We start from the raw sequence: 11,122 nt of genomic DNA on the forward strand, positions 1-11,122 counted from the left end.
GAATGAAGTATTGACCTATCTAGTCCTAGAGTGAGAATGTGACCTTGTTATCCACACCTTTGGTTGGATGAATGAAGCATCGACATATCTAGTCCTAGAGTGGAAAGGCAACCTTGTTATCCACACCTTTGGTCCAATGAATGAAGCATCGATCTATCTAGTCCAGGTAGTCGGATAAATGAAGCATCGACCTATCCAATCCTAGAGTGGGAAGGTGACCTTGCTATCCACACCTCTGGTCGAATGAATGAAGCATTGACCTATCTAGTCCTAGAGTGAGATGGTGACCATGTTATCCACACCTCTGGTCGAATGAATGAAGCATCGACCTATCTAGTCCTAGAGTGGGAAGGTGACCATGTTATCCACACCTCTGATCGGAGGAATGAAGAATCAACCTATCTAGTCCTAGAGTGGGAAGATGACTTTGTTATCCACACCACTGATCAGATGAATGGAGGATCGACCTGCCCAATCCTAGAGTGAAAAAGTGATCTTGTTATTGAAACATTTGGTCGGTGAACGAAGGATCGACCCAGGTTTTCATGAGCGAGAACAAACAAAGTCGGAAGATAGAGAAACTGAAATAGCATTATTTCAAGGCTAGTAATTATGTCTCACTAGCTCTTCATTAAGCCATCAATGAACGCAACACTTTTGCACAACACAAATTAAATTTGTTAATTTATACTCTGCCGCCAACTATTTACATAGAAATCACATTTGACCATTTCATCTCTCAACACATAACAGCAACGCCTTCTTCTTTTTTTTTTTTTTTTTTTTTTTTTTTTTTTTTTAAAANATGGGAAACCAGAGGTTTTCAATGGCGTTGATGGCACATCTCACATATTGTAGCGGATCTAGCGTTCACATACGTACAGTGTTCACACGACCAGTGAGTTGCATTGTCGTCGCTTCTGGTCGAACTGCTGGTTCGAATGATCCCCCCCTTAGCCCGTCCGCTTCTCCCTGCTTTACTACTTCCTGCTGTGCTTTTCGAGCTCGTGCCACTGCTCACTCCGTGGGAGTTCACATCTGAAAGCCCATTCTCTAGTGCTCTAACCAGGTTCTCGAAGTAATTTCGAGTAACACTGTATGCAGCAGACACAAATACATGGAGTTACAAAATCAATTTTGATGTTTACACGCTCTAACTTGAAATCAGAGTTGTACTCATGGATGTGCCTTCCTTACCTGGTCAAACCAGCAAGCTTTGTGCGGAAGTCATTGAATTCTTTTGAGGGGCCTTCTGCATTGAGGAACTGGAGTAACTCCTTTTCGGCACATTGATGAAGCCTTTCTAATCCCGACTCGGCCTCACCTGTAGGCGAAGGGAATATGCCATTTTTAAGTAACATACCGTTTAGAAATTGTTCCTTATCCGAACCTCAAGAACGAAATTACCTTGCAAATACTCAAAAAACTGTCTCTTGGCATGCTCCTGTTCTGGCAGGTAGTATCCATATGCATAGGTCCATTTCAAAACTCGTCTGCATTCAATTATCTACAAAAAAAATTACCAGAAAACGAACACGAGGTAAAAAATGGTGGGCTGGAACAATATTCATCTCGAACTCTGAAAAAAAATATAGAACTTCTTTTTGTAACTTTTGTCGAATTCATCTGTAATGGATCACTAAACTTTACTATATAGCATTGAGAGGATCCTTGTACTATATAACTCTTTAAACTGTTACTCATACAACTTGAAAGACTACTAGAACAAAAATGTACGCATCGATGAACCGAGGAAATCTAATATTTCATAGCCGGGTAAATTTTGAACATACCTGTAACCAAGCCTCTGTTATGAACTTTAGCTGAGACTCAGGAGTGCAGTGAATATCACTGAGCTTCTCAATCTAAGAAAAACGAGAAATAAGAATTCTTCTCCAAACCCAAAGAAAACAGAGTAATCAAATCACGTGCATGTGGAAACTAAAGAGATCTTGTGATTTGATTTTTTTTTATTCATCCATCAGAAACCAAAACAATAGATATCATTAGAAAACTACAGAGTATAAGAAGGTTCTATAGATAGTAAGCTCTGGAGCACTAATAATTCAGTAGCTAATTGAACATAAAAAGAGTTGTAAAGTAAAATAGAAACTCACATGCACATTCTGCATTTGATTCAAATCTGTAAGTGCTTTTTGCCTAGACTGCAAAGGACAAGGACATCCTAACATCAAAGATCAATAAACAAAAAATAATAAAAAAGAGCCGTCTGAACAATGTCCAGACCATGTACAACACGAACTTCTCAAGCAGCTTTGAATGAAAAGAATCAAATCTATTGAACAAACAAAAACAAAAACACAAGGGAGGATGAAATATACACGCTTAAGAGCCAACAAGGTTTAAAAAGACCTCACCAATTAGCTTGCACTAAGAAAGATAAACGATACATGAAAGGTTGGTAAACAAAGTCCATCCATCTAGAAGCAAACAAGAAAACCTTCCCTCCCCATTTTAGGAATCACTCGTAATATATAAAAGTTTGACCGGTTGTGACCCCCTGCTATCCAAAAAATGTTTGCCCAATATTGCTTAATAACAAATAATGCGGCTTACTTTGAAAATTGCTAGAGGAAGAGTTTTTAAATGTGAATAATGATATGGTAGTATGAAGGTAATTAATATTATGAAGTACTAACAAAGAAATAAGTACAATAATCTCAACCAGAAAATTTTCCTCCACATCAATGATTATTCAGTGCTTTATCCATTAAAAAATATGTGGCTATGTGGCTATTATACTTTTATCCTTACATCTTAATATCTGAACCTAATTAGATGGCTACCAAGACCTGAACCTAATTATATTCCTGCTTCTTTCTTTCTTTTCGGTCGTTTTGTTCAAATGAAAATAAGTTGACAAGCAACAAGCAGTAAAGAAATCAAAAGGGAAAATAAAAGAAGCATATTACAGAGGAGAAACAAACAATCATGTATCATGTGCATCGAAAACTTCAAAAAAGAAACCCTGAGCTTGACAAATATCGGAATACTAGAGACCATGGGTAGAAATAAAAAACTATAAAAAGACAAGTCTAGCATATGCAATCATGAGCAAAATATAATGCAGGTACAAGTTTGAGATAGCTATTTCGGCTTACTGTTTGATTGCTTGCCCAACGTTCATAATAGTGAGTGTATCTCTCCAAAGAATTCCTTGCCATTTCTCTTCTTTTCTCAGCCTCGTCATACTACAATATCAAGCATAAAAAAAAGTCAAAATTTCAAGCATAGCTCCACAGAGTACAGATGCAGTTGGATACAGGATGGAAGATTCCTTACCGCGCCATCTTGCTTAGCCACCTCATATCGGTTGCAAGCATAGAAGCCACCAGTTCTTTCACCATGATCAGACCATGCACCAAGACACAGCCTGCACTTCACAAATTATAAGAAATTAAAAAAACAATCCATTTGCAAATTGCTCGTAAAAAGATGCAATCAATGAAAACCCTTTTCGCCCTGCTTTGTCCATACTCCACAACAGCATTAGTGGATATATTAGGAATCCCGAAATGAGGAAAGGAGAACTTTATAATCATAATTGAAAATTTTAAATTTGCATTAAGAAAAGAAGAGAAGAGATAACTTTATTCCGCCAACTGCATCAAAGCTTACCAACAAAACTCAAATTTACATGGAGGTGTGCAAGTCATGTGCATGCACCCTTGGTTTTTCTCAATTGGTCGCTTGCACTTTGGACAAGGTTTGGAATTAGCCAATATCCTGAAATTATAATGTTTAAAAAACAAAGTTAGGTTTCCAGAAAACAAGCCAATTATTTCTTGAAGCTTTTTCTCCTGTTACTGCCTTGTTGAAAAATGTAAATGAAACTTATGTGCACACACAAACATTGCACATTATAACCAACTCATTGTTAAGCATGCTCAATGTCTTGCACAAGAATTCACAAATGTAAAATAATCAGGAGCTTAACAAACAAAGCACATAACAATGAGAATACAAAAAGATGAAAATCACGTGAGACTCCAGAAAAAAGGTAACATTCAACATGAGGAAGGGGAAAAACGGTCAAATAAATTGTACTCTAAAATCTTTTACCGAGTGTCAAAAAAATAAATTGTACTCTAAAGGAACACTACAAATGCCAAAAGAAATACCAGTTCATGTTTTCAGACTCAGCACTGTTCTTTAAAATCCATTTTTCCACAGTAGCACAATCAACAGGACGGTGAGCTTCTTCGGTGCACTGAAGTTTCAAAAGAAAAGTAAATACATATGCAAAATAATTATAAAAGCTAAAAACAACAATTTAGTAAAGATCAGTGATACCTACATTCCAGCAAAAGCCATATGAACAGAAGCAAGATACATCATAGTTTCCATTGCCAGCATCAAAGAGAACAGCATGCTCACAACCAGGTGCTGGGCACCATTTAGTCTGGCAGTAAAAAGGAAAACCATGAAAATTAAAACATGAGAAAGATAGGGAAGCAACGATAAATAACAAAAGAAAGGTGCAACTGTCAGCAAAATAATGAACATAAAACAAAATGGAAAAAATCTACTGCATCTCTAATGAGAGCAGTGAGAAATCAAAGCTAGAGTTATATATATTTCTCACATGGAAAAAGATAACTTGTACAAAACAAGGAAACACAACTTAGTCAATCAAATTTTATGATTGATGTGGACTATAATAAAAGTAAATAATAAGCTAACAAGACAAGTTATACCTTTTTGTTATCTTCAACATAAGACCTAAGAAGGTAACGAGCATATTTCTCTCTGTCTTCATTTGAGGCCAATGAATTAACCATGTCTTCACCAACCACAGCACCGCAAGAAGGTACAGGACATCTCAACATCAGACATCCAGGACCATCATTAATTGATGTGCTAATGTAGCCTATCCAAAGATCCATGTACGAAACATAAGAATATTACAAGATAATATGGTAAATATTAAACAAAAATAAGAAAAAGAATTGGTCATGTATACTAAGTGGACAATTTCAATAATAACATTAAAAAATACTCCAAGAAAGTTAATAGTAGACCTGTTTGGGAATGTATAAAGCACATAAAATAGGAGTTTGTTACCAGACTTAACGAGAAGCAAAAAATAATCATGAAACTGATAGGGTAAATAAACACCAAAAAAAAAAACATTACATACATATTAAGTTAGGCACATTGTGAAATGAATTGAATAGATATCATCACTTCCATAATCATTGTTCTGATTAAAGAACAAAATCATATAATAATCTTAGTGATAGTCAAAAGCTCAACGTTATAAGCAAAAGTTCCTCATATTCTTGTGAGCGAGGGGCAGATAGGCTATATAGTTCATACTAACTCATGGTTGTTAAGACAATGAGAACTGAGAAGCTAGTGATTGGGAAGCCAATAGAAATTGTAGAATTGGATTTCCTTGACAAGCATCTGAACAAAGCCCTAGCATGCAAGAGAGTAATTTTGTGTTTGTATCTTATACCCGCTAAAAGTCAGCATTTCAGAAAATATGTGAACTGACGAATACAGCCTTAGTAAAGAACATAATAAACTATTATTAATGTCCAGAACATGAAAACCTTAAATAATTTAAACAAAATTCACGCCCTAAATCTTGTACAGAATAGAAGCAGATATTGATACATAATTGGGAAATTATGACATTGAAAGAAAAAAAAAGATTAGTATGGCTAACCTTCCCAGCAGGAGGCGCAGAAAGGATGACCACAGGCGGCAGACTTGATACTACTTGCAGGATGGGACTCAAAACAGATTCCACATGTATGCTGCCAGCAAAAGCAATCATCAAGATGTTTTCCAAGTAATATGCAATCAAAAACACCAACACATATTTCATAAGAAGCCAAGTTAAAGATGAAGATGTAAATATCTACATTTCCTACTTCTCTAGCATTTGAGGCATGTACAACAGGTTCTTCCAACAAGCCAACTAGCTTCCGTACTCGAGTTTCATCAGCAAACCATTCATCGTGGACTTTAGTAACACTCCTGCATGGAAAATTGATAGCATGTATATAAAACCATGCATGATTACAGAAACTTGTTCTAAAAAATAGAGTTACCACAAAATTTTTGCTTGTTATAAAAAACCTTCACAACTTTCACTCGCAATCATAAAACAGATAAGAAATAACTAGACCAGATTGACAAGTGACAAGAATTAAAAAATCAAAGACCATACCAATTGAAGTGGCGGAGTAAGACAATTGAAGCCACACGTGATATAGAAAGTACAGAAGAAATTCTCGTAATGTCATCCTCTTGGCGTTGTCTTATATCAAATTCATTTAGTATGGTAAAATTTTGCTGCACAAGGACACGAGTACAGATCAGTAATAACAAAAAGCAAAACAAAACTATCTATACAAGTAAGTTTCAAGTAAAATATCCAGATGTACTATAAACCCAAATGGAACATAGGAGTCCAGGAAGGGTAATAAAGTTATCTTTTCCTTCTCGGCTGTCAGAACACAACTTTCCATGAAAATCCAATAGTAAATAGGCATTATTGAATTCATTTTCTTCTTTAAACAGTGTTAGCTATTCGCTATTAGCAGAGAAGTTACCGCCATTACAAACGTGCGAATTTCGTCACAAACCCACACGAACAAAATATCCAACTTTTCTCCGCACTCAAACAAATACATAAAGCTGGGAATAAAATTCACAATACTTATTTTGCAACCAGATAAAAACCCCAGTATGCCGCTCGTTAAAGGAAAGCCATATAATTCAAATTAACTTCAGCAGGCTGCACAACCTCGAAAACTAAGATCATCAAAATACCAAATAGAACCATTCGAATTCATTCTTATCTCAACGATCATAGCCCAGCCGCTCAAAAAAAAAAATCGAAATTTACCCGCAATTCACATAAAATTTCAAAAATAATAAACCAAGGCACAAGGAATTCGAAAAGCAACCTCGCGACGACGGGACTCGAAGTAATCATCGGTATCGTCATCAACAAAGTCCTCAGCTTCAGGATCGTCTTCATCGCTGTAATAGGCCATCCCCATGTCCATATCGCCGCTGTAGAAATCGCAATCATCATCGGTGGAGTAATGGAGATCATCCTCAGAATCCATGGCGGAAGGAGGGAAGAATCGCCAAAATTGGGAATTAGCGAATGATAATCACAGGGCCCTGTAGGTTCGGTAAAAGGAGAAAAGCAAGGATGAAAAAGAGAATCAAAGTGGGGTTTTCTTTTGGTTTTGGTTTTGGTTTTGTAGGGCGACGAAACGATTTTATTTGGTATACCGTTCAGAAATTGCCTTTTCTGAAGAAAAAAAAATTATTTTTAATACCGTTTTCCTTTTTTCAAGTTAATACTCCAACTAAAAAAATATATAAAATATAAAATTTTAAAAGTGGTTAGAATATATTTTATCTCCAAACTTTAAAAATAAAATTTAATACAATGCCGTTATCAGAGTATGTTACAGAGCTATTTTTAATAAATTTCGAGTTGTAATAGTTACAGATTTGTATCACAATTCATTTGTTTCCGAGCATAGTTGTTCACGAAACTTGCTATGGGACATCTATAACCATCGAGAATCTGACACCCGAGTCATAGGTCATTATTCTGACTCGTAATGGACTCTTAGTTTCTATATATGTTTTAAATAATTAATAATTAAATAAAATTGAGATGCAAAATATAATATTTTATAAATTAAAAATTATTATAGATATTTTGAAATAAAACCTTCCAATTGTTTATTTCAAAACTTTCCAATTTTGAAAATAGTGAAAAAAAAAGTATTTTTTTTAAATAAATTATGCCTAAAAATTAAAACCCATCCTAATATGGTATTTAATTTTATTTGTGAGGCCTACATTTTTACACGTCTGTCCTTTTTATTATATCTTTAAAAACTAAATAAATATTTAAAAAAACATAATAAGATATAATTATAGATTATTGTTTTTTTTTTATTAAATAAATATTACGTTTTAAAAATAATTGGAATTATTAAGGATAAATTTTATATTTTTCTTTTGCAATATTTAATTTTAGTTCTTAAATTATTGTTTTAATAGTTTTAATTAAAAGCTTCAAGAGATCTAAAATTAAATAATCATTTAATTATTTTTTTTTTCGCCAAATGAGAACACATATCTATTTATTTTTAATTTTAAAAATATAACAGTACATATTTTTATATTTAAAAATAAAAAATAAAATTAAAAAATAGTTTGATTTTTCAATTTTGGAAAGTGATGACACTTACCATGTTTTGCCTTGATCTATTATAGCTAAATACTTTTAATTAAATGAATTTGATACTTTTAATATATATATATATATATATATATATATATATATATTATTATTATTATTATTATTATTATTATTATTAGACAACTCTTCGTCAACGTTCGAGCAAACGTCAACCTGTGTAAAATTTATGACTAGACTAACAATTTTAGCATGTTATTCATTAAAAAATCTCTGTCAAATTCACGACTCGTAGAGCTTAACTGTCTCGTGTTAGTCCATAAGAGGTATTTATATTGGATGCACTCTACGTTATTTAGAAGCAAACGTTAATCTTATGCATTTTTTTAGAGTTAGGCATGTGCCCGAGCATAGAAACGTTATAGCCAGCAGATCGTACAATGGCTGAACCCAAGCCACTATTAGCTAAAGAAAACATAGAACTACCGAATAAATGGGTTGAATTATGGTTATAATACTGAAGGACTAAGCTAGATGAATTGTTTGACTTATGATGAGGACATGCATGTTCGATGATAGTTACGGGTTATTGGTAATTAATGTTGTATGATGTGTGATTAGCATATGTTATTATGAAGATTGGCCATGGAGTTCAGGGACCGATGGTCACGTACGATTAAGTGATAGTCAGTATATTTCTCAATCACACGAGTACGGCATTAGACATGCATGACCGTGACATCCTCCCCCACTCAATTAGTTGATGTCCATGTCAACCAACTCGGACAAGTAAGACTGGGACATCTGTCATGTTTTAGGTAAGCATGACCGTGACAATCCCCTGTCAACTGACTCGAACAAGCAAGACTGGGATATCTGTTGTGACATTGTCCCGTCAATTTAAAATATTATTATCCATAAATATCAACGATTAAAGAGGTTGCAAGTTTTGAAACGGTCAAGGACCGTCCTCTGTTTGGTTACAGGTACAGCAACATTCTCACCTGGAATTAAAAATCCCACTCTTGGATTAACCAACCGAGGAGCACTCCCAGGCTTCTTCATACAAGATCTCAACGACGTCGTTTTACATTTCCCCTCTCCATTCCGTTCCGGAACTTCGACGCTAGAAACATCGCCGCCGCACTTGTAACAGTCATGTACATGCGAAGAAGAATATCTCACACTTCTCTTGCCGCCTACGACGGTCCACGGCGACCGTGGTTGCCTCGGCTCAATATCGGACCTCTTCCGACCTCTCCTCCCACCGTCTTCCCCGGCCACTCTCAGCCGTCTCGGAGTCATTCCAGCATTCTTTGTACATGGCCCTAAGGGTATTAGCGAGCGATCAGGCGGCTGATTGGCCTTCAAGAGGCGGTAGAGCGTACGCTTAGGGACGAGAAAGAACACTTTTCCGGGGACCAAAAGGGAATCAGACCTGACAACGATCCATGGAAATTTGAACACATCGGGCCTTGTGATGCAAAATTTGGGGTATTTTCTCAGAATTTCAGCTGCTTGTATTGGTTTAGTGTAGATTTCGATGCGTTTTCCTGGATGAACTAATTTTAGAACATGTTCTTCTGATGATATCGCTGTTCTTCCCATAAGGAAAGTTTGGTGTAGAAATAGGAATGTAGAATGGTTCGAGTCCTGAAATTTACAGTAATTTATAGTTCTAACAAAGACAAGAACAAGGACGAGAATTCTTATGCTGTGAATCTTTGGTAAATGTGACTCCATTTAATGGGATTTTTAATTGTTCGATGATATTATCTCATTGGAGTATTGGTGAAATATAATATTTTTTTGTCGTGTGTATATATATATATAGATATCTAATAGCTCCGCTCAAGCCCACTGATAGCAGATATTGTCTTCTTTTGGCTTTCCCTTTCGGACTTCCACTCAAGGTTTTAAAACGCGTCTACTAGGGAAAGATTCCCACGGTATTTTGTTCTCTCCTCTAAAGGGGTGGATTTGGCGGAGGTTCCACATCGATTGGAGAAAGGAACGAGTGTCAGCGAGGACGTTGGGTCCTGAAGGGGGTGGATTGTGATATCCCACATTGGTTGGGGAGGAGAACGAAACATCCTTTACAAGGGTGTGGAAACATTTCCCTAGCATACGCGTATGAAAGCCCTAAGGGAAAGTTCAAAGATGACAATATCTGCTAGTGGTGAGCTTGAGCTTGAGCTTGGGCCGTTACAATATCATTCAATATCTGCTAGCGATGGATTATGATATCCCACATTGGTTAGGGAGGAGAACGAAACACTAAGGGTGTGGAAACCTTTCCCTAACAGACGCGTTTTAAAGTCTTAAGGGGAAGCCTGAAAGAGAAAGCCCAAAGATGATAATATCGGCTAGCGGTGAGCTTAAGCTTGGATCGTTACAATATCATTCAATGAGTGAAGACCAAAATGTCAATCCAATTCATTTCCTAATGTCATGGTGACAATCCAAAATAATAATAATAATTAGATATAAAATTTATATTTTAAAAATATTACAAGATATTATAATATTTCTCGATACGGTTGTGATATTCTCTATAGTACATTTTGGGGCATTTTAGCCCTTGCAAGTGTAGATACGATTTTGGTGAACGGTCATACACCCTCATACTGACCCAATATGGAATGATAAAGACCTATCTAGGATGAAAGCATGTAAGGGGTTTGGAACGGGCATGCAACCATGGACAACACGTCCTGGACAAGCAAGACTGGGATATCTGTCATGCGGCCATTAACAACACGCCTTGGACATGCATGACCGTGACATCCTCCCCCCTCAATTGGTTGACGTCCCTGTCAACCGACCCAAACAAGCAAGACTAGGACATCTGTCATGCGACCATAAGCAACATACTTTGGACAAGTATAATCGAGACATCTCTAGCACATCAAGGCT

At 35.9% G+C, this 11,122-nt stretch overlaps 1 protein-coding gene across 2 annotated transcripts; it reads right to left on the minus strand.

Annotated features, from left to right (window-relative positions):
• Positions 1-573: 573 nt before the first annotated feature.
• Positions 574-7,244, minus strand: LOC111778493 (probable E3 ubiquitin-protein ligase ARI8). Of its 2 annotated transcripts, none has more exons than XM_023658364.1 (15): positions 6,945-7,244; positions 6,203-6,327; positions 5,904-6,009; positions 5,696-5,786; positions 4,719-4,891; positions 4,319-4,423; positions 4,143-4,231; positions 3,640-3,747; positions 3,304-3,394; positions 3,123-3,212; positions 2,118-2,165; positions 1,794-1,865; positions 1,408-1,507; positions 1,198-1,324; positions 574-1,094 (listed from the first exon to the last, which is right to left on the minus strand). In XM_023658364.1, the coding sequence occupies exons 1-15, from the start codon at positions 7,107-7,109 to the stop codon at positions 824-826; spliced, it is 1,761 nt and encodes a 586-aa protein (XP_023514132.1). In that variant the 5' UTR covers positions 7,110-7,244; the 3' UTR covers positions 574-823. The 2 variants fall into 2 exon arrangements, with proteins under 2 accessions (XP_023514132.1, XP_023514131.1); XM_023658363.1 differs by having other exon boundaries at positions 5,895-6,009.
• Between the last annotated feature and the right edge of the window lie 3,878 nt (positions 7,245-11,122).

This window comes from Cucurbita pepo, chromosome LG17, assembly GCF_002806865.2.
Source record: "Cucurbita pepo subsp. pepo cultivar mu-cu-16 chromosome LG17, ASM280686v2, whole genome shotgun sequence".
NCBI classification, from domain to species: Eukaryota; Viridiplantae; Streptophyta; class Magnoliopsida; order Cucurbitales; family Cucurbitaceae; genus Cucurbita; species Cucurbita pepo.